This window comes from Cydia splendana, chromosome Z (genome assembly GCF_910591565.1).
Source record: "Cydia splendana chromosome Z, ilCydSple1.2, whole genome shotgun sequence".
NCBI lineage: Eukaryota > Metazoa > Arthropoda > Insecta > Lepidoptera > Tortricidae > Cydia > Cydia splendana.
The window spans coordinates 43,263,087-43,288,794 of record NC_085987.1 but is presented as its reverse complement, the minus strand read 5'-3'; the positions used below and the strand labels follow the sequence as shown (position 1 = coordinate 43,288,794).

Here is a 25,708-nt window from a genome sequence, read left to right as displayed (position 1 = left end):
ATATACATTAATAGGAAACATTTTTATCCTGCATCCTAACAGAATCGTCACATGTTTACTTACAATCTTTAAAATAACTTTCTATATAAATGTTATTTCTCTTCATTCTAGCGTTATTTCTGCTAGCATTCATAGAAACGCTGTGGAAACTTATTTCCCTTTTGAGGAAAGCCATTTACAGTGCACCAAGCCTGTGAGGTGCTTACTGAAGTGCTATTATCGCGTTCATTCACATCTAATAAAATGTCGGATTGTAAAATCATTTTTACAACAAGAGAGTTACACACGCATATTTCACACTAGCCAAAATATAGGTAAAAACAGAAATGATTTTAACATTACTAAGAATACAAAGTACTTGTGAAGCGTATTACCTATTTTTAATTCATAATTTGGTAATTGTTTTACAATAAACTAAGTTACACGAAATCATGCCCGCACCAAAAACCCGGGGTGGGGTTGGGGTTGAGTGTGATAATAGCTAGCCATACACGTACGGATTTGCCCGCCGGATCTGCCTGAAAGATATGTCTGACGGGCACATCCGTCAATGTGTGGCGAGAAATAGACACAGATTTGTCCGCCGGATGTCTGTCCGCTGTCCGTGCTAAAAACCAACGGTCGGGATTTGCCCGTCAGACACATCTTTCAGACAGATCCGGCGGGCAAATCCGTACGTGTATGGCTAGCTAATGACACTACCTTTACTTCGTTCTGTCCGACACGGTGCAAAGTTAGATTAGACGGACTCTATTCGCATATCAAACAAAAACAAGAGATAAAATCATAAAACGAGGCTATTCATTGAAATCAAATAGTTCCGCGTAAACAGATAGATCTGCACAGGGATATTCCAAGTTATGCCGTGCAGTTGCGAGTTCAGACAATTATTCCCCGCCCCGAGCTATGAAGAGGCATAGTTGGCAATAAGTTGGCATAGTCTGCGTCTACTTGTTGAGCGTTTAGCCCACCTTTATTAAGCGCGCGGTTGTTTTACGCGACAAACGCAGCGTTGAACGTATGCGATCAACGGAATCATCATCATCATCATCATATCAGCCAGAGGACGTCCACTGCTGGACATTGCCTCCCCCAAAGAGTGCCACAATGACCGGTCTTGCGCCACCCGCATCCAGCAGACCCCCGCGACCTTTATCAGGTCGTCAGTCCACCCACGCTGCGCCTTCCGGTACGTGGTCGCCACTCGAGAACCTTTCCGCCCCAATGGCCATCGGTTCGACGGGCAATGTGCCCCGCCCACTGCCACTTAAGTTTACCGATTCGGAGGGCTACATCGGTTACTTTGGTTCTGCTGCGGATGGCCTCATTTTTGATGCGATCACGCAGAGAGACTCCCAGCATAGCCCTCTCCAACGATCAACGGAATATCGAACAGATATTCAGTCATTTTAAATTTTAAGTCAATCTTCCGTCACGGGTGAATTTATTCCATTCCGGGCGGACGGAGCGTCGCGTTATGTATGATATACTATTAAATTCAGTTGCTTAAAGGTTAGCTAGAAGAGATCCCTTAAGGGGCTAAGTTCGCCTTTGTACACATTTATTGTAAAGCTGCGTGTCATGTACCTACTTATTTAGTGCACTTAAGTGTTTACTAACTACTAGTACTTATTATGGTGGATCGTCAAGTCTTGTCTTTTAAGTTTAAAACACCAAAGACTTGAGATGACACCACTCAAGAGTGTTGACCGGATGACGGTATACAGAACGGGGTCGAGTCGTTCGTCTCGAATGGCCTGCACTGATTGGTCTATTAGGGCTGATTTAGACGGCGCACGAACTCGCATGCGATTTTAGTAGTTACATTGCGGACTGTTGGTTACGTCCAATTCAACCGACCGATCAAAACCCGCAATGTAATGAAACTCGCATGCGATTCTCGTATCGTCTAAATGAGCCCTTAAGGACAAATAAAATGGAAGCTGTTAGTGCTCTTCCAAATTGAGTGCAGGAGATTGTTTTTTTTATGATATACGAGGTAAACGAGCAGACGAATCGCCTGATGGTAAGCGATTATCGTCGCCCATGGACATCCGCAACGCCAGAGGGGTTGTGCGCTGCCGGAATTTAAGATGGGCGTACGCTGTTTTCTTGAAGGTTTTAAAGGTCGTATCGGTCCGGAAATACCGCCGGCAGTTCATTCCACAGTTTAGCCGTGTGAGACAGGAATTTTCTGGAGAAACGCACAGTTGAGGACTGCCAATCATCTAACTAGTGAAGATGGATGGTGGTGAATAATCTGATATGCAAAACCGAAATAAATGTCATATACAAAGGAAAAAGTGACCAAGGCCTCCAATGCCCAGGGTTGGAATCGAACCGACGTTCTCTGCAATCGCGGCCGATGCCTAAACCGCTCGGCCACCTGGGTCACAGCGGCATGGGTCGAATTGGAATTTTCCATACAATGCGACCCATTAATTGTTCTCTCGAATAACGTTAAAATCAATACGACTATCATGTGCCCTTTGATGTGCCTATCGGAACAGATGTTAGTGCCGAAAGGGTTTTAGGGACGACTGATAAGCACCTCGGCTTATCAGTGGGGGTCAATGAACTCGGTACCTGGGGTTACTGTTTGGTTGCGCGTGTTCGAGTTTTAGCCAATGTTATTGTATTTAACTTCAGATACGTTATACGGCTTGAGTCGAACTTTAAGATACGTCCAAAATTTGCTAAACATACTACACATGGATCAGATATGCCAGTGTCAAAAGTGACGTTTCTGTAAACAAAAACGTTCTAGCTGCCCAAAAATCAAAAATCGCTAAGGCAAATGCCATTCTAATTGGTCGAAGTAAAGATTCTAAATACATTGGGAATGGGAAGCCTTGTAATGGGCCTTTAGGCGGCTAGAGTTAGACCAAGACAAGTCTGCGACGATTTTGATAGCACACGCAGTGCCAGTGTTATTTATTAGTCATAATTTCATAGAAGTTTGACGTTTAAAATAATGCGCGTGCTATCTAAATGGCTGCAGACTTGTCTTGGTCTAACTCTAGTGTGCTAGAGGATCTGCATATTCGGCAATGCACAAAGCTCTTTTACCTTAGATCGCGCTATGACCGTAGTCTATGACTATGACAGCGGTTGAATCACGCCGTTCTAAAAGGTGCTCGCGTTAAGCGCTCGAACAATGCGATAACACACAACGTGCGACAATATTTGTTGTTTTATCGGTGACAACAATGGCCGCTCGATACGCCCGGTGAGTCCAGCGGTGTTCGTGCACACAGGCGAGTGCAACAGTACAGAATAAGTAAAAACCGGACAAGTGCGAGTCGGACTCGCCCACCGAGGATTCCGTACTTTTTAGTATTTGTTATTATAGCGGCAACAGAAACAGGACTACGAACTAAACTTTAAATAATAACTAACCTTATTTCCAGTTATTAACGCCCCAAGTCAAAATCTGCCTCATAAATAAACTGAACCGAACTTGCAACAAGCAGAGCGCAACAGTATTAATTTACTAAGTTTGAATGCAAAAAGCAAAATGTTAGTCAAACTGAGAACAGCCAAATAGATTAACTGGGGAGATCTATCCTTACCATGAGCACAGAATAAAGTCAATGTGCGATAGACCGGCATATCAAAAGTTTGGTTGGGAAGATCGTAATAGTATAAGAATTCTCGTATTTCTATACGTACTTCGCTCAGACACAATAAGAAAGGAAGAGCTTGGCTCCTTCTGCTCTACCGTACTAATGTAAGTGGAGTAGTTATGCGTACTAACGTAAGAGTTAGAAGAGACTAAAGAGACGTACGTGTAGACGGTCTTACCTGCTAGACGACCTACTCCACTTTGACCTTAATTAATAATATTTCAAACATAGTCACGCAAAATATTACCCCATGGCGTGTTCGCCCTCTGCCATGAGTATACACTTTACTACTATACAAACCAAAATGACGACCGAGATCATATATTTTTCATTCAATCCTGTTACGACTATGCAAGTGTGAATGAGAAGTTTTACGACTTTTAAGACCCAGGTCTTCATTTTGATTTGCGGATAGTATAGCGACTGCGTGAACTCGCTTTCTGCGATTTCATCTGACTCGTAGTGTCTTGCTGGTATATTGGTGCGAGAAAGACACTACGAGTGAGTTTTTGCAGTCGCTAGCGAATACGGCCGTCGTATCATGGTAGGGGTTTTAGAGCCGGAGGAGAGGTACGTCTAACATATGCACTAGTCGGTAATCGGTTTACTGGGTTTGTATTCAACTAGAGTTAAACTATGAAATGAAGTGTTGACAATGTTCAAAGACAATCGGACTTTTTGATGCCAGGGTGAATTTTTTGTCTGACGATACTCTGGGGGGTGAATGTGTACTTAGATCATGCTCAACAACTATTACTATGGAGCCAATCCCGAAATGGTGAAAAAAAAAATCATCTATTCCATAGAAAACATGCCGAAATGTGACTGAAATCAGACAGCTAATACATTTTGCGTTTTCGGGGCTGACCCCATAATAAAATTTGTTTAATTACAACCTACCTATTAACTCCTCAGAGTAAATATGGTCAGACATAACAAAATCACTCTGTAGGTACTTTCAAATTTCTCAAGAGAATTTGGGGTTCTTCACAAAAAGGAGTGAGTTTAAACAGTTACCACTCTCCTACTGGTTATGGTAACCGCATACTATATAATACATATAATGGAATCTTCATGCCGATGCCTGTTTAAATTGAAATAGAAATAGAAATAGAAATGACCTTGAAAGTCCTTGAGACTTGAGAGTTACAAGTTACAAGTGTATTCTCGTCTCACTGAGGTAGTCCTCTGGGGTGCTCAATATGTTTTTTCCACACTGTATATCCTAATCCGCAGTTTTTCCGGATATCATTGAAAACTGAACAACACAGCACAGATCGCTTCACCCTCGATCCACACATTCCACACATATTTAATCTACCTGATTAAAATGTTTTAACACTACCTTAAACTTTTTATTTTGCATTTTTTTTATATAGACATTTGACCGCAGTCGTAGTTTTAAGACATAAAATGATATGTATTACTGATATAAGTTTCTGTAGTAATAATTAATTAATGCAGAAATATAATGTACCGTAGACCGGGGTGACTTTGGAAAATTTGGGGTTACTTTGATAGATTTAAAACGCCCATAGAATTACCAGTATTCATTATTTACTGAAAATGTTCCTGTAACTAGCTAGATTACTATATATTCATATTCACCTACTGTGAAAAATCTCGCATAAATATATATTATGGCTTAAAAACTAGAATTTTAAAGTCGCCCCAGTATTTGAAAGTCACCCCGGTCAGTGGTACCTTTGTTATTTCCAGAGCTTATTTCGTAAAAGTAAAAAAAAAATTAAGTAAGTTATTCAGCTTATTTCGCTGTATATAATAGCTATACGGATAATACGTATACAATCATCAGATCTACCTTATTCCTCCTGTACAATGACAGATTGTCTGCCAGATGATCTGAAGACACATCTGTACGTATGGGATAAAACTGGCCAGCCAAATTTGTCAGTAGAAAACGCACGAAGATCAAAATACGTATGGGAGATCATGTATTTCGCGCCTACATTTTTCAAATTTGCCGCCTCTTCTACTGACAAAGCTTGCCACGCAGTATAGCTAATGAGTGAATAGTTTGAATACTAAACTTAACAAGTGAACACTAAAACATAAGTGGATAATAATATAATGGACGAATGAAAGTATCAATGTGGAAATATCATTCGCACAATGATGCGTTCGTTAATTTTATACGATCTTCTATAAAATTATTAATTATAGTTTACAACGGTATCACGCCATCAATGCTACTAATAGCTCGTGGCCGGAATTTGGCAACAATATCTACTCGAACGAGGTTTTACCAGGAACGATGACCCTCACTCCTAACCCACCCACCGCATCCCTCTAACACAGTGGTCTCCAAACCACGGCAGGATTTGGCCCTTGAGCCTGCCACTTAGGCTTGCGAAAATTGCCAATTCCATAAAAATGAAGCCGAGCCCGTGCAGCCTTTTCTAAAGTAAGGACGCTAAGCACGAAGTATTTCATCCATTGACCCGCCTGTCTATCTCACGCGCTTCCGCCGATGATCCCGGCGGACAATGCCACTGTCCTATGCGAGCGGGGTAGCAATACACGCGTGCGATAGAGACAGGAAATGGCCGGTTAATGTACGATATTTTTATTGCCTCGCGTCCTTACTATAGATATTTGCTGTAATGTTTGAAGACCCCTGCCTAACACCTTACCCAACTTACCTAATTCTGCAGCAGGCAACCAGCCGCCGCGCGGGCCGCGGGGCGACGGCGGCAGCGGCCGCCTGCACACGAGGAACCGGCGGACGCACCGGCGCGTCACGCACAATGAGAAGCGATACCACTCAGGTATCGTGTGCTTGTGACGCCTGTGACTAGTGTAGCAAGGTGCCTTAGGTTTCAGTTCAAGGTGTTCGAAAAAAAGTGTAGTAAAGATTACATTTCAAATAACTTCAATCAGAAATCAGGAGGACTATTAAAAAGAAAAAAACGCTGATCAAATTACACGTTAACCATATAATAATGAAGTTATGATATAACCTAAAGCACCTTAGTGAAGAAAAAACTGTTTGTTATAAAACTGTTATTTGCTTATTTCTCAATATGGCTCGATTACATAACCCTACTTGGTAACCGATTTTGAGAGACAAAATATTTAACCCTTTGACTGCTAAAAATGTCAACTCAAGCTTGACAATGACGCACCGTACACGATACGCGTGGTGTTCAAGGGGTTAAAACCACACTAATTGACTATACCCTAGTGTAATTGAGCCAAATATAAATTAATTTTGGCGCACATGTAGATGAGTGTCGTGAGTAGATAGTGTTTGATAGTTGTTAGTCACTTTTGCAACACACTGCATCTTAGCACAAATGTACCCTTTGGTACATTCGCCATCAGATATATTGTGGTTGTCGAGGTGTTCACACCTGTCTGAAGAAAGCCTCTATTATCAAGAAGTTAGAGTGCACGTTCAGGCATTTTTGAACATCTGATGGGCCGCTGATGAAGCATTCCACAGCCAGTCCCGTACAAACTCTGTTTATTTCGTGTATTAGAACTTTATTCGGTGCGGCGTTTATTATTTATCTTGCCATATTTTTGACCATTAAAAAGAAAATCCTAGACCTGCAAATGCTTAGCAAATTCGCGTTTGAACGGGAAAAGTCGAACAATTTCATGGAATGCTCCTAATAAAGATGGCGACTGTACTGTCGCCAAATAAATCGTAACAGGCAACCGTGCCCATAAATACCTGAGCATGCTCAGCTACGCTTAGCTTTATGACGAGTCATGTTCAGGTGGTTGTTGGGCCTTTTGCTTGCTCATATTTTTTGATGACGACTGTAGTATTTACAAAAATGCATGATCCTATAAGGTCAGTGTGGGGAAGGCCGGCGTATTACATTGATTGCAAGTAAGACTGTCATAGGGTTCTTGTATTTGTATACGTACGTCGCTCAGACACAGTCAGAGAGGAAGAGTTTCACTTCTTCTGCTCTACCGACCTTCTGTAAGTGGAGTATGTGTTAAAAGCGAAGAAAAGAAGACGAAAGAGCTTGTAGACGGTCTTCTCCACATCGGCCTTAATATGTCTGTTGCAAATTATGTAATGTTACATACAATATATTTTTGTTACAATAAAATTGTATTAAGTGAAAAAATAATGGTGGCGTTGGCGCATGTTTCATAATGAAAATATAGTACCCACCTTATATAATAAGGCTTGAATTCCTAAGTTTTCAGGTTGCTAATATCATGTATGTAACCAAGTTTCTACGCCAGCAGACCATAGATGAATATTGAAATACTTGTTACAGTAAAGCTGGGCTTTGCTTTGTGCGGATACAGCGAATAGGGCACTCGTAACGTTATTATTTCGATTAAATATATTTTCCTATGTGAAATTACATTTCCGTGTATTTCCACCTAACTACAGTACGGTCCGGTTATCTTATTATTCTCGTTCCATTAAAATTGAACGAACGAGTTAACGTGGGTAAAAATGAAACTTAAAAGAGTGAATGATTTTTAGATGAATGACAGGTGCCTTTTCGCACCGCTGCGCGAGCATTGTTTCATTCGCCGCTGTTCAAAATACAGTCATATCGCATCATAATCACGTACACAAACAAAATAGTGACGTACATAATATACATATGTATTTAGTTATGAACCAGCGCAGAAGCCTTGACCTCCCTTACCAAGAGTTTACTGCGAATACCGCCTATGTAAACTCTTCTCCTTTGTTCGAAATTGACATATCGGTCGAACATGCTCACAGATCTTGCATATTCGCGTAATATAAGTGTAAAGGGGCCCACAGATTACCAGTTCGCTGGACGATATCAGCCTGCCAGTTGTTCAGAACTGTCACCTTTTGCGTTTAACTGAACTCGAACTTTGAACTCGTCTTGCCTGTCCAATGTTCTCCAGAAATCAGAAATTAAAGACCACGTCAACTATATTTTAATTAAAAAGCATTTAGATTTTAGACTGAAAACTGATAACTTTGTGTGGACGATATGCTGTTAATGTTTAAACGAACAATTCATTTTATTCGACACAAATCGAAATGAAAACTAAATGTAGCCACGAGACTACACGAGTATGTTAAGTTATGGTTATGATTTGTATTAAATAAAACTGAGTTGAATGGTCTGATATTGTTTATATTCGTCTGAATATACCCTGATTCATTTCATTTTATTTGACACAAATCGAAATGAAAACTAAATGTAGCCACGAGACTACACGAGTATGTTATGTTATGATTATGATTTGTATTAAATAAAACTGAGTTGAATGGTCTAATATTGTTTATATTCGTCTGAATATACCCTGATTGCAACTACTAGTGTATTCCTTTTATAAATCATATTATTATTCAGTCTTTTATTAAGCTGATTTTGCGGCATTTTGATATGTATTTTGCAATCTTGCTCCCTATGTCGTTGGTAACAAAGTATATTTTACATTGCATTGATTTATTATTTTCCTGGATTTTGATTGCCTCTATACTATACTTGTTATCCTAAACTTATACATGTAAACTTGTAAAGGATATAATATTCTTGGCGGGGTCAAAACCCCGCCAAGAATATAATATAATCCTTTATAAGTCAGATGATGGCTATTAATCATTAATAATAATTAGTGTCCGACCGAAGGTTCGGTTTCGGTTTCGGTTTCGGCCAGTTTCGGCCAAAAAATCATGTTTCGGCTGTAGTTTCGGTTTCGGCCAGAAAACGGCCGTACCTTTCGGCCGGGCCGAAACTTACGAAATGGCACTTCGGAAAAAGACCAAAAGTTGGGGAATAAGTAGGACAACAATAGTAATAACCTACATTTACTGATTCATGTATAGGTATATTATAAAACACAATTCCACCAATGAGGGCGCCACTGGACGGTCGACGCAGTCTTATGAGGCTGTCAATACCTATAACGCGCACACTGTCTATCGCACACATTGTATCGGAGTGAATGAGATAGCACTATCGCACGTAGCCGTTGGCCGAGTATCAGCTCGGCCCGAGTCGAACGATGTCTTTTTCGCTCTTATTCAGTCACTTTCCTATCTACCTCTAATGGCAAATTTTAAGCGAGGCTAAAGGCTACGCTCAAGTAGTGCTGCAAAGTTGATTTTCTGACTATTGATTAGAACGAAGATAAAACCCTTAAAAGTGTCCCCAGTACAGTTTTTCATACGAATGCTCGACCTTAGCCTCACTTTTTACCTCAATTTACCATTTGGTTTGTGTTCCACATGTCCTCTACTTCAACTTAGCCGTTCGCCTCGCTGCGCCATGCTCGGCCTGCGCGTCTCGCTTTTTAATACAATGGACATTGGTTGGAGTCTGTGCTCAACTACTTATCCTGAAGCCTGAAGCACGGCTTTTACTTCGCATGAAAGTTCGCCTCACTGGGGCACTTCGGACTTTTAGGCCCAGGTGAAGATCGGTACCCGGCCTTGCGATTATCATCATTCACTTGCCCTTATTCCATTCATTTGGAGTCGGCGCAGCATGTCTTTTTCTTCCATACCTCTCCCTCGCCCGTCATCTCATCATTTACTTGCGTTCGTTTCATATCATCTCTCACACAGTCCATCCACCTTTTTCTCGGTTTTCCACTCCCGTTACTTCCCTTGCGATATTGTTAACAAAAAATTTCGCGCTCGCTGCGCTCGCGTTTTCGGTTGGTTTTTTGGTTGACCCTGTATCTGATCTACATGTTAGCTTGACTGGTGAATGAATAGAATTAGACCAAGAAAATTCTGCAATGATTTTGATAGCATACGCAGTGCTACTAGTGCAAATGTTATTTATACGTCATAATTTCATAGAAATTTTGACGTTTAAAATAACACTCGCACTGCGTGTGTTATCAAAATCGTTGCAGAATTATCTTGGTCTACCTCTAGTAATTTTCTTAAAAAACTGCTTAAGTAACATCAATTTCAAGGACATTGGGTGTTGACAGCCCCATAATATTTGTGTAAAAGCGGTTTTATGACATTTTTTTAACGATTTTATCAAGTCTACAAAAGGTTCGGTTTCGGTTTCGGCCGAAACTAGAGCCAAAGCCGAACATTCGGTTTCGGTTTCGGCAAAAAAACATGTTTCGGTCGGACACTAATAATAATCAAACTAAAAAAGCAACTTTTATTCGTATTAGCTGATAAATATCCTTTTTAATATAATACAATTATTATTTCGTACATTTTGAAACTATTTCTAGATATTATATGAATTTCCGCAAAGTAACGCCTGATTCTATTAATCACTCAAAAGGAGCAAAACATTGTAATATCGATTTGTATGCTTTGCAATAACACTTTAAAATCTGTCAAAGGCTTGATTTGAATACAGCGCACGGTAATAGAAATGCAATAAATGCACCAATAATCCCTTCTTTATTGATGTGATTCATCATTCTCTTGCCCTTGTCCCATTCACTTGGGGTCGGCGCAGCATGTCTTTCTCTTCCACACCTCTCTGTCGCCCGTCATTTCATCATTCACTTGCGTTCGTTTCATATCATCTCTCACACAGTCCATCCACCTTTTCCTCGGTTTTCCTTTCCTCGTACTTCCCTCCACATTCATTCGTAATACCTTTCTCGTCACATGACTTTCATCCCTCCGCATCACATGCCCGTACCATGCTAGGCGATTTGCCCTTACTTTTTCTGTTATGGGTGCAACTTTCAGGCTTCCTCTTATATACTCATTCCTTATCCTATCCATTCTCGTCACGCCACACATCCATCTTAACATTCGCATCTCCGCTACATGCAATCTCTTTTCATCCGTCACCTTTAGGGCCCAACACTCTGATCCATACATGACGACAGGTCTTATGACTGATTTATAAATTTTACCCTTCAACCGAAGAGGCATTCGGGCGTCGCAAATGGTTCCCGTGACCTGTCGCCATTTCATCCATGATGTGATTGTTGAATTGAATCTAAATCGGGACACCGAGCTACGATTCTATCAACAATGAAGTCTTTTAGAGTCCACCTCTCTATTTATAGACATTTGTATTTCCGGAAGCTGACAAAGTGCTTTTGCTTTTCCCAGCGGTGAAAAGTGTTCTATATTTACCTGAACTCGAAAATATGCGAAACGAGACGAGTTTATATTTAACGATGTAAGAGTGGGTATAGCCAATACTTTTCCGATGTTCAAAACCTTTTTGATGGCAAATAAGCGTTCGGCTCTATGGTTTTATGTAGTCTACGCTTTTCTTCTTGTTTTATAGCATCTTTTTGGTATAACATAACGTTATCGTAGAAAAATAAAAAGAAAATTAAATTTTCGCGAACATTTCCTTTTATCATATTAAAAGTATATCAAACTATATTGAAGCTAGGTTCTGATTTAGAAACAATACAAAGGTGTGTATATTTTAATGCTCTTTGGTCTTACTCATTATTAGAACAACCCAATGTTTACAGTAAACTTAGCTTCAATCCAACTGTTATTTGCTAATAAATAGCATTGCATTGTATCTGTAACATATACATCTTTCAGTCAGCAATTTGTAACGCATGCCTGGCGCTGGATATAGGCCATGAGATGCTCTAAAAATCTATGCAATATAGCAGTAATACTAAACAAAAAACGACCCTATCAGCCCGCGTTAAGAGCGCTCATGACTGCAATCCGATAAGTAACTTCCGCGAAATCTGCTCGCGTTTTTTAGTCATCCTAAAATTGACCATTAGCTCGTGGAGAAAGGTCGGTATTTGTCTGCGTATAGTGTCGCGATACGAGTTTTCTTGCGTTATGTCCATTTTTAATACCTACATGTCCCGTATACTCCGTACAAAATGCAATGCACCGTGGGTCGCCCGTGTTCGCTCCGAATGTACAGTCACCTGCAATAATATGTTACTCTTCGAAGTCCGCAAAAATATGTGACACGCTCTTATGGCTCTCCAAATAAGATCGTGTCAGATATTTTTGCGGCGTTCGTTGTGTAACATATTATTGCAGGTGACTGTACCATCGTCTTACTGTGTTGCTAGTAGGTCCACTTGTTAAGCCAGGCTAGTAATTCCCGGCCTAATAGCGCTTCTGCGTCCTATGAAAATGTCTACTCCTGGACTACGTTGTTTCAAAACAACCCTATTCTCTACGTGGTAGAATTCAAAATCTAAATAATAAACAAGATGAACGAGAAAGTTATATGTCGACTCGTCCGTAGAGTTTTCGTTTAAACGGGTCTTGTCGAGTATGACTCATCTATGAGGAATTTCATACAGTGTCTGAGATAAGCTTATTGCCAATCCAAAATAATAGTACATACATATATTAGTACGTGTCCTAATTTAACGGACTAATATAATTATATCGTTATTTAAATGCGAATTTGAAGGAGAAATTCTAAAAGTTCTTTGTTTAGAAAATAATTACGGATGTTTTTCATATTTTTGTATTAGGATCGAAATTTTTCCATTCTCAAAATGAAAGTTGCCTTAATTTCCTATAAAAAATTCCGAGAACTTATCCAATTTTTTTTAAACTTTCCGCAATTTGCATACTGTAGGCACACGCTGAAGTACAAAATGTATGTATTATTAATATTATTATGGAACCTAAGCTAATTATCGTACGAGTCGTTGGTTCTCCGTTACCTATGTTTAGTACGCGCAAGACATGCGGGTAGTACTTATTGACAACGTATTGCTTTTAGTGCCACACTTTGACATGTAAATGGGCGACAAGATGATTTACTACATACGCACACCAATAGTTTTTTTTCTGATGATAGGTACTTGATGTTTTGCCGATTTTGTTTAATTCTTTATTTTCTGCACTACAGGTATGACAAATCAGTATTTTGTGCAATAGTGTCACCTTTTGGTTACGGAACCCTAAAAAGCCTACCAGCACGGATATCATGGTCGCATTTTTATCACTTGTCACGTCATGCGTCACTTTCGCACCTTCATACTTGTTAGAACGTTACAGACATGGGACAGATGATAAAAAGGCGACCATATTAGCCTTGCGGAATCAGAAATATTATTCAGCCTAATGGGTTCTAAAAAGTCTACCATTCCAAAACCGTAACTCTAATTGTCTTAGGGCGGCGCTATGCACAAACGCGTTACAAGTCTGTATTAGCTAGTAATCTTTTGTCTTAATCAGCCATTTTGACTTAAGTATTAGTAAGAAAGGGATAAAACATTAACTTATTGAGGCATATAAAGGTTAAAGGGGGTTAGAATTCAACATTGTGCGTTGTATCTCGTGAATATTTTTTAAGTGTATTGTTCCACATACGTTAATTACTTTTACTATACCAGCACTAACTTGATTATTGATCTTTAAGTCATGTCAATAAGGCCCACTAACAGTTAACTGTGCTGACGATATTACCTACTCTAGTCGCCAGCAATAATATCTTGCACAACGAAACGCGCAAGTATATGACACGCTCTTATGGTCCAACAATAACATAGTGTCATATTTTTCGTTGTGCAACATTATTGCAAGTCGCAGGTGACTATCAAACCTCGTTATCTATGTTGTACAGTCAGCGGCAGAAGTTGCTAAGCGGGCCAGGTGTTCAAAATGATCTTGACGCGACTTTATTCTTAAGAGAATAAGAGCATGTCAAGGTAATTTTGAACACCGCGCCCGCTTAGCAACTTCTGCCGCTGACTGTAAGTCATTGAAAATTAGGGTAAACCCTAAACCTCACCGCTGGGGCACAACTTCGCCCATCTAAAAATGTTTTACTAAGAAATAGATACCCATTGAATTGGCAATAAAAAGAGCTGCGTAGAAATAAATATTCTAAAGTAGGTAACCTAGCTTCGCCACCAGTCCCCAACTTCGCCGTATACTTACTAAATAAGATTCTAAATGATGAATTCGTCCATGAATCCCCTGATACAGTTTAGAGTGGATTTACGATTTTAATGCTCTACAAAGGGGTTTATCTAATAAAATATGAATATTGATTACATGTAATTATTGATCTAACACAACTTACATACAAACATGAAAGGTGGGGGAAGTGACCGAACAGGATAGTCTTATGTATCTTTCATTAGGAGTAGCAGCGAAAGAGCTGTTATTGTTTGTCCTTGTTTGATACATAGCTTATATTAAGTGCGTTAAGCCACACATACACCGCAATGCTAGTTAAAGCGAATTTAGGGTACGTATTATTGCCAACCTTTATTTTCAATTCACTGCAACATTTATAACGTGGTTTGGTGACTATACAATAAGCAGCACAGCTAAATGAGTGTCCACCAATCAATGACTTATGACCAATAGTTTGACGGTTCGCTATTTTATTTAAAGCTTTATAGCGCCCGTAAATACTTAATTATGGTTAAGTAGGCCACCAGTCGGTGTCCGACCGCAATGTGGTCTAATTTTCTTTATTACTGCTCCTAACTATTAAATAGGCTGACAGGCCACTTTAAAGCCATTGGCTAGACCGTAAGGCAGCTGCTTTATCGGCAGCGAGGAGCGAGGCCTGGTGGGGCAAGACTAGTCTGATCCGCTACCTACTTTTGATTTTGATTGTTACTCGTATTAACTAGTTTCTGTTTCACACTGTTTAAGTTTGATTACCACCTCAGGCAGGTATACCAAAAGGATTCATACTGTTTGAATACAAAAATATGAGTACCGTACGAATAAAAGGTATCGTTATTTTCGGACACACAAAAGAGCCAAAAGCTAATGGATTAAATAAGACAAATAAAGGTGTCCGGACCACTCTAATGATTTCAGTTTTCCTGAACTTCGTTTGTTTCGATTTTAAAAGTGAACTTTATTACGAAGCTGTAGGGTTACATTTTAATTACCCGGATGGTAAACACCGTGGTCTGGTAACCAGGGGGATTGGCGGGTCCGAGCGACATTTTCTGTGTCAGTGGAACGCACCTGCCCGCTGACGTCATTGCAGGCCTAGTACTTATCTTCGAGTATCATCAGTGCTCAGCTAAAGAACTAGGTAAGCTACACTTTATGCCTAACGCGATTTTCAGAATTAATCACGATGGTACGTTTAGAAAGGATTTCACGGAAGTTGAGGTGCTTACAAAGGAAGTTATCCCTAAGAGGGATCTGTTCTTAGAATAAAGCTTTGAGTAAATAAGTGGAAAATTTCTTTAGAAGGTCTTTTTATCTATTCATCTTATCCATCCTTCCATCTTATCAAAGAATTTATGATATAAATATACATATAAGTAATAGAAATGTTAAAATGTTAACAGACCGATAACAGAGATTGTTAAATGATAAATTGTTTTCGTTTTTCCCACGATGCGACATTAGTGGGATTGCACCTACCGGAGATGTAAAAATTAAGTTATCACTCGTTACAGAGAAACGTAACTGCAGTATTTATGTTTAATTATTACTATTCAAATCATGTTGATTAATTCGTAGCTCTGTCTAGCGATAAACAGGCACTGTTTGTGTAAAATATGTCAAATGTATAAATATATAACACGATTACTAGGTATAAGGTAATAGGCTCTAAGACGTAGGGTATGTGACTTGGTATATTAAAGGCGGTGACAATTAAAACGGTGGTATCATCACAGGATGATGCCACCTTAATTAAGTAATTCCTCAATTACTGACTCAGGCATCGGGTGATCGGCCATTTTGATTTACGCCAGCTATGCGCTATTGCGCACGCGTCTATTGTTTTACTAAACTTGCTTCGCGGTAAGGCCGTAGTTGCTCATTAAGGTGAGACCTGCTCAGCCTGGTTATATATTTATATGTGTATCTTCGAATGACATAGAAAATAAACAATCTAATTTTTTGCAGGATGTATTACACTATGAACTTTGCTAATCCTGTCTCACTATCTAAGTATACACATTATCTGTGTTTGTTAATCACTTGAGGCACCATTCATTATCTTTCTAGCGTGGTCCCGGCTTTTCGCTACGGCTCAGAGCCTGGGGTCCGCTCTGCAACAAATCTTAAGATTTGGCGTAGGCTCTAGTTTTTACAAAAGCGATTTCCATCTGACCTTCCAACCCAGAGGGAAACCGATTGGGATTTATCCGGTTTCCTCACAATATTTTCCTTCACCGAAAAGCGACTGGTAAATATCTGATGATATTTCGTGCATAATGAGTTACGAAACCCACGTTGTTAAAAGGCGGAGTATGAACCCGTCGCGCGTTTCACTTATTAATGTAAGTACATATACCTAAACAAGATTAAAAAACGTCTACAATAAATAAAATCAACAAGTATTTTCAATAGAAAACAACGAGATAATTACAGAATACAATTCAATTAGCAGCGTCGGGTTCGCTGTGCTGTTATAACATTTTCATTTAATAACTAATTTCATTGAATTATATTTACACCTTTTGTTTTGCTTCGCGATAGAAAGACGAAATTCTTCGTTGTATTAATCAATGGGATGGCAAGATAAAATAAGTACCTATAGGTATGAAGACGATTAAACTCGCTACACATATTTAGTGATTTATCAATTTTATCATATTTACTTACCTTTACCTAGTTATACATATTTAGTCATCCGTGACCACAGCTGGTGCAACCCAGCTGAAACGTCGGTTTAATGTAAAAATAATGAAATAATATCGCGGTAGACCCGTTTAAATTAAACCACTAAATGTGACGTTTTCAACTAAAAGGCACCACCAGTTTGATTTCAAGATTAAACCTTAATGGAAATAGCACCTTGTTGACAACCGACAATAAGTACCGTTTTGGCTGAAAATGGCACAAATATAGTAGGTATGAGACGGGCCTCGACAGGTTTATCAATTTTGTGACGCCTTTTCACATACATTTTTATTGCTATACGCACACAATTGATAGATACGAAGAGGTAGGATTGGTAAGACAAACGTTTAATTTCATGTCGATTTCCTTAAGCGCGTCATGCACAATTGCACACATGTGCATGCTTGTCATGAAGTCACAAATTAGCCTTAAGAGTTCCCACTTCTGTCTTATCTGTCAACTCTATATACTCGTAGACCAGGATCTCTAGAACTGTGTTGTATGCATCATTATTAGACCGCAGCTAATTGTTAAGCTTCAAAGAACCCTATGTGGTCAGGCTGAAAAGTGGCGCCCCACCGGCCTCTTGAATTTCCCTTTTACAATTCCCATACATTCGCCGTCGAAAAAATCACATCTCTTTCAGAAATCTGACTGGATTGATTCTAGCTCTTAGCGTAGGTAAGTGTATCACCTATTTGATATTGGTGTCAATTTAAAGTATGTAATATAACTTTGCATTGATGTATTTTGTGTTTACATTTATATTTTGAGTTGAAGATGTTTAAAAAAATATGAAAATAATTGTTCGGAGGGTTTCGCGGTTTGCTCATTTCTAAGGCTGTTCCACTATGTTTAAATAGGTTGATACTGGTCAAATAATACTTATCCACAAATCAGATATTAAAACAATAATGTGTTTAATGCACGTTGAATAACTCAAATCACAAAATGATCATTAATAATGAAAACTGTCAAAGGGTCATGTCACGTAATGATAGCGCTAACATCCGTTTTTGCGAGATTGACGCTCTGGCGAGGTGAGACGCGATTCATAGTGGTTGAAACGTGATGCGGTAAAAAATCATGCGTCGGCGCACGCGAGGCGTAAGCCGGGAGACACACTAGGCTCTTGAGTCACGGTCACAGACATATGCATCAAGTAAACATGAGTAGGTAAACGTTTGAAGTCTACTCGATTATGGCTATGTATTGTCCATTCCATAAAATATTTTCATGGTTGATTTGATAATTATGTACAGTTTTCATCACCTTCACCACTCTATATGAATCATCCACATATTCAGTCTCATTTTGTCTTTTCTTTTTGCGATAATTATTCCCATTGGTGATACAATTGCCCACAATTTATATATAACTGAAGATTACATCGGCATTGAATCGGAATTTAGACTACTCTCAACGATAGGCTAATCCGGATTAGGGGCTTAACAAAACGCTCTGCACACTGTCAGAAAACTGTCGTTCCGATTAGGAAGCACTTAATTCAGAGTCAAGTACTACGACCACTTACAAAATGTTTTACCTCAAGTTACAAATTTAAATTTTGTAAAATTATCCTTACACCTCATTATTAAAGTTTAGTTTCGCATGTCCTACATGCGGGATGCATTAACGGACGCAATTAAAACTCTTTCAGTGAAAACCACATACCCATTTTCGTGCTAACTGCAAGAGTGCTTCCATTAAGTTATCGCCAGTTCCCTAATTAGACCGGCCGCTGCACTTCGAACGGTTCCTTGTTCTATTCTATGTAGAACTAGCGACCCGTCCCGGCTTCGCACGGGTTACACAAAACCTAAGCAAATTATACACCTAAACCTTCCTCAAGTATCATTCTCTAATAATCTCTATTGATAGTTAGGTGAAAACCCCGTGAAAATCCGTTCAGTAGTTTTTGAGTTTATTGCGAACATATGTACGTACAGACAGACGTAGTGGGGAACTTTATTTTATAAGGTGTTAGTGATTACAGACGAGACGGATTGTTCTATTGTATTGAATCACTGGCTGAACAGATTATGCAGCGTTTGCAAACGCTACTTCGCTGCACGCGACACAACACAATAAATACAATAGGTAAAACATTTATTTTTTTATACATACATATACATACATGCGATTTCGGGGTTGGTCTCATAGTAAAAGTTGCTCAGTATAATCCCAAAACCTCCCTGGCAACGGGAATGCAGTTATTTTTTAGCCACCGTATATATTTAAAACCTCTTGCACAGTAGGTGCAGTTGAGTCGCTCGCGGCACAATTCCCGTGGGGTCATTTTTGAACTCTAGTCAAACTTACGTAGTTATTCTAGTTCGTTGGACTGGACTGCCCTAGGGATCGCACATACAGACATGTCATGCACACATAGATACTCAAACGGTTTCCGTACTATGACGTGTTCGCCATGTGCCGACGATCTATCTATAACTAGGGCTAAGTCAATTCTTACTCTGACGCAAACCAATTACCACCGTGTTCATTTCAAATATTAGTCTGTCAGGTATTTAATAGCTATCGGCGAGTTGCATAACACAATCAACACGCTGCATTGCACTGGCCGTGACACCGATCGATCGTTCCCGAAACCTTATAATTATAATACAGTGGAACCTCGATAGCACGAATCTGAAGGGAAATGCCAAAAAGTTCGTGTTAACGAGTTTTGGTCTTATAGAGGGGATGGAGGGACTTAGAGAGTTTTAATTCGCCTTAAAGAGGTTTTGAGTTACAGATGTAAAATGAATGAAAATTCGTATTAGAGAGGTACATATACATACATACGCATAAAGAACGGTCTTAATATTTCCTTCAAGTTACAGAAGTTTGTTGATAAATAATTTCGAGATATAGAGGTGATATAAGAATACCTACGTCTAGTTTTTCGAATTATAGAGGTAAAATTTCAGTTTTAGAGTTATGGAGGTTAAATTTGTACTGGATAGCCGTGAAGGGAATCGTTAGTTACTTCGTTTTAATGAGGTTAAATATATCGAGTTATGGACTTTGGTTTTGGGCTTTGAAGGGAAGGAAATAGCATTTTATTTCGTGTTAACGAGGATTTCATGTTATCGAGGTTACACTGTATTGGATGTTTTTGCTGAGCTTGCGTAAATAAGTGAGCTGGTGCTCTAAACATGTGGTATAAAAGTGGATTTTGCTGATATTGCTTCTATATGATATATGACTCAATTGCTTTCGAGCGTACGAGTATATACCTATTCTTATACCTTTAAAGGATTTGTACATATATACATTTCGTGGATCTCGGAAACGGCTCTAACGATTTCGATAAAATTTGCTATATGGGGGTTTTCGGGGCCGAAAAATCGATTTAGCTAGGTCTTATCTCTGGGAAAACGCGCATTTTTGAGTTTTTATGTTTTCCGAGCAAAGCTCGGTCACCCAGATATTGATATTTAACTTAGTAACGTGATTAATTATGTGGGACCTATACATACACTACCTGTTTAAGGGTTAGTATTTATTACCACACAATTAAATAAACATAAAACATTAAAAAGCTTAAAAATAATAATACAAACCATCTATAAATAAACTTAAAATAAAGGGCCTCCGGCCTATAAATAATAAATAAAAAACGTCCTCCATGTCGTGATGAGTTTAGTTTGTTTGTTTTTTTGATCATTAACAGTTCTTTGTTGATGTATCTACACCAGCAGCACGCGAATAAACCGAAAATAGCCGGTGTATCTTATTATTTAGAATAAAATGTTTACATTATAACTAAAACATTTTCCAGTGAAATGTAAGCCCAGCGGCACTGAGTCGAAATATTGAATTTATCAGATACCTACGTGTAGTAATTCTGTGACACACATTTTCTGCAACATATCACACGTTTTATATATTTTTTGTAATACACTGTAAAGGCAGGGACCGTTACCGGTATAACTAAAAATGAAAATATCTTATAGCATTCACAATATTTCCTTGACATTATAGAATAGTATTTAGGTAAGGATAATGATTGATCAGATTAGCTAAATTAAGTGCAAAAATATACATAAACAATCGTGATAAATTGAAAACCGGTTAATTTGTATGAAAAATATACCGGTATGCGTAAAGGATAAAAGCTCACAAGCTTTGGAAAAGGACGCTAATAAAAGTAATGAATCCGTGAGCTGACGCGCGAAGGCCGCTACAGCCTTTTTTCAAACTTTTTAAAATGATATATGAGGCAACGAGTAGATGAATCACCTGAATAGTAATCAATTACCGTCGCCCATGGACACCAGGCCGCGTAGCCAACATGTCAATCCCTAACGCTCCGTAGCGATCGAAACGCAACTGTCACTGTCGCACTAATATGGAAGAGTGATATTAGAGAGACACAAAGCGATTCGATGGCAAAGCGATAACGATTGTCACTTTGGCTAGACCGGCTGCAACACCAGAGGGGTTGCAAGTGCGTTGCCGAATTTTAAGATGGGAGGAGAGCATTATTTTATTGAAGGTTTGAAGGTCGTATCGCTCCGGAAATATCGCGGCGACAGCTCATTCTACAGTTTAGCTCATAGATAACCACCACTGACACGCCACGTACGTCAAAAACCCGCTAACTTTATAGTAATAAGTATCAACACGCTTTTAACAAAGCAGATTTCTAATAGATAAATAGAAAATAGAAGCGACAATAGGCCGGGACAAAAGGTAGATGATACAAAAGCAGGATTATTTAGTAGTAAATTGACCAATCGAACTGTTATTTTAGTTTACTTGGATATAAAACAGAGCTTAGTCATAAACTTAAGCTCTGAACAAGACTCAGGACCCAACGAGCTCAGAAATGCTCGCCAGCTTACGTCATCAATTTATAAAGTCCGCTTGTATCTGACATTCTAAGTCGTAAACGCAATTATCTGTCACTGCGCAACGTTATCGATAGTCGCGGAATCCGGGTTTTACAGTCGATGTTTATCTGTCCACCCTTACCACACAAACTCGAAAACGTGCGGACTCTATCGGTGCATCTCGCCCAATACTGAATTGGTGCAAGCGAAATGCGCTGCGACTGCTGCGAGTTACTTGACGCAATCGCTGGGTAAATCGCTTATCATCAGGTGAGATTGTGGTCAAATGCTTACCTTTTTCTAATAATAAAAAAAAATGTTATAGTATAAGGACGAACGAAGAATTTCGCACATTGACACGCCATTTTCTATCTCTATGCCACACGCATTTAGGGCTAGTTGCACCAACCACTGTTAACCTTTTGGACGCCAATGACCGATATATCCGCACCGCAGGTTCAACGCCAAAGACTGATTAATCGGTCACAGACCACAGAGCAACATAGACCTACGTGCATATGCATAAAGTTTAATTTCAGTTTTGACACTTCGATGACGTGGCGGCCGCGTGACAGCTTTTGTGTTTGACACGGCGTCGAAAAGGTTAACAGACCGATCAACGCCACGCAGCAGTGATCTATGAAACTTCCCATTCATTAAAATTTTGCGAATGCTTTAACGGTGACAGACGGTTTGGCGCAACCGACCCTTAATATGGGTCTCTATTGGTTCCCATAATTTTTTTGTTCCGATTTATTCAGTCCATAACGTTTTCCATCATAATTTTTATTAGTCATATTGTCAATAGTCATAAATTTTAACAATATAAATTGCAGTTCCGATTTTTGCAGGTCACTATTATTGTTAGTCATAAAATTTGTTACTCATAATATTCAAAGTCCAGAAGGTATACCATTACATAATATTGAAGGCAATAAACTTGCTTACAATAATCGTTGTAAGGTCTTTTATTGCAGGTTATAATGATAAGTAGGGGATCTATTGCATTCTCTAAATTTTAAGTTCCGATTTTTTTAGACCATATCGTTTTCCATCACAATTTTTATTAGTCATATTGTCAATAGTTATAAAATTAAACAAAACAAATTGCATGCTTGTCTACCTACCTGGGGATTTTTTTTATTTGGCTTACTGATTTCCCCTCCATTTCTTATTTTTCATGTAGTTTATTAAGCCATTTCATCCCGCCAACGAGTCGACGGAGCCCCGCGCGCGGGGCTCCTATTTCCGCTCTGAGGGACACAAGGTAACTAACGAACCTACCTGAGGAATCAGATGTTTTATTGTTTGGTTTACTGATTTCCCGCCATTTCTTATTTTTCATGTAGTTTATTAAGCCATTTCATCCCGCCAACGAGTCGACGGAGCTCCGCTTCGCGGGGCTCCTATTTCCGCTCTGAGGGACACAAGGTAACTAACGAACCTACCTGAGGAATCAGATGTTTTATTGTTTGGTTTACTGATTTCCCGCCATTTCTTATTTTTCATGTAGTTTATTAAGCCATTTCATCCCGCCAGCGAGTCGACGGAGCCCCGCTTCGCGGGGCTCCTATTTCCGCTCTGAGGGACACAAGGTAACTAACGAACCTACCTGAGGAAACAGATTTCATTTTTCTTTATATGAAGGATGTCATTAAAAATGGCCCTTTGTTTGACATAATTATTGAAAGTCATAATGTTTAATATTATATCCTCTAATATCCTAAATATTAGAATATTAGAGGATATCATTTTATGACTATCGAAATTCGAAACAGTAAGTTTATGGGAAACAAAGAGACGACATTAAAACGATATGATTAACGACCATTAGTCCGATAAAATATATGCCTTAAAATATTTCTGAATAATTATTGATATACCTTTGAATGTTATACTCAACAATTTTATAACTTTTGTGATTATAGCGTTTACTATTATAGATGTTTAACATTAGAACTATGAAACGTTATACTTAACAAAAATTATGACTATTGATGTTTATGTCCATAAATTATATGGATATCAATTTCTGACTATCGAAATTCGAAACAATAAGTTTATGGGAAACAAAGGGATCCCCCTTAATATAGCTGTCCCGTCAATATGCCGGCAGTCAATGAAACGAACGGGACTGCAATCGCGTCGTGTCAATGTAGGATTCTTCCTGCTTAGCGTCCTTACGAACACACAGGCCTATTCGGATTTCGAGATAATCACAAGATCTTGAGACGATTTAGAGATCAACTAGATCTACATTAGATATCGACTAGATGTGACTTGGATATCTAAGTCATAACTTGTCGAAATCGTTCAAGAGGACCTCCAGAATCGCGGAAACGTCAAATTTGACATATCTATCTTACAAATATCTTTAAATTATCCGTATCGTAACTTGTTGAAGTCTAGTAGAAATCTAATTCATTTTCCGAATCGAGCCGACAGCCATGATACTCGTGGTAAGGGTACAGACGTATCTGTATGCCCAGTCGGATTGTGCAACTTTAGCCTTCCTTCTCCAACTTTATTACTTTGGGCGGATTAGACGAAATATTGATAAATACGCGAATATACCTTACAATATTATTTGCTCTAAGCCTGTGTAAGCTCTGATAGTATAGAATCGTGTTTTCGCTATTGTATGGCGGTATAGCGTCAACGTCTAGTAAATGTCTTCAGACAACATTCTGCGCTCAGTAACAGTATTTAATCTATTGCAATTACTCGGAAGCTATTAAGTTTCAATGAAGACAATTTTCGGTTGGACTAACCAATGTTAAGGATGACTTAATCGTATGGCCCTGTCCAAAAATTGCTACTGAATTAATAACTAACTAAATTATAAATCTGTGATTTATAATTTCAAATCCAAATTGTCTGGGACGGATATGGGACAATGCATACGAAAGATTAAACCCGTTGCAGTTGCAACAAAAACTTTTAAAGTAAGGTCAACCGGGGTAAATGCGTCTCTTGTGGTAAATGCGTCTTTTGAAGATATCTTCCAAACGCAACATATAATAACTATTATAGCCGTCTACACTAAAAGTTCAGTGACCACACAACGAACAGTGAGGGTTGCAATAGTTCTAAAATGTTCCATTTAGAAGAAACGTTTAGCGTACGTAGCGTACCCTAAGCAATTTGATCATTATTTTACACATTCTAAAGTAGAGTAATAGAAAATGTATCTTAGTTGGATAGTATATTTGCTCCCGACGCTACGACAATATATGTACCTATAAAGGGCGAGATGCAGTTTGCTTGTGTTTTGGTTATTGGTAAAGAACTTATTATATTTACATACACGCGATTTATTATCATTTATTTATCTTTCTTCTTAGGCTTATTTATAATATGAATATAAAACTAAAACACATAATAGACAATAAAAAATACATATACCTAAACACATTATATAAACCTAATCTAGGGTGCCGCCGGCAACGGGGCAAGGCCCAAGCTGCCGGTAGTCTGGGCTGCAGGGAGAGGAACCGGCGGACTATCCGCGCCGTGTCCAGGATCACCGCCTTCTGCATCTGGCCCTTGATCCAACCACCCAGCGAGTCTCTCTAGGATACACAAGATTATTCTTAGATAAGTTCGAACTGACCATTATAATTTTTTCGAGTATTTTTTTTGTATTTTTTAGGTGTGAGCTTAGAATAAATATGTAAAAATAAACTCATTGTTACAATTTGAACTCTCATATAACAGGTGAAACAGTTAAACTAATTCGTCAATTTAAACTATGTTCGAGG

The 25,708-nt window shown here is 38.9% G+C and overlaps 1 protein-coding gene across 3 annotated transcripts in view; it reads left to right on the top strand.

Moving 5' to 3' along the window:
• The window catches only part of LOC134804037 (disco-interacting protein 2), a 136,569-nt gene that overhangs the window by 29,248 nt on the left and 81,613 nt on the right, over nt 1-25,708 (top strand). Inside the window, exon 3 of one of the 3 annotated variants that reach the window (XM_063776909.1) lies at nt 6,302-6,415. The exons of the other annotated variants lie outside the window; for them this stretch is intronic. Coding sequence (XP_063632979.1) covers nt 6,302-6,415 — 114 coding nt within the window. The remainder of the gene's footprint in view (nt 1-6,301; nt 6,416-25,708) is intronic. 3 annotated transcript variants of the gene reach the window in all.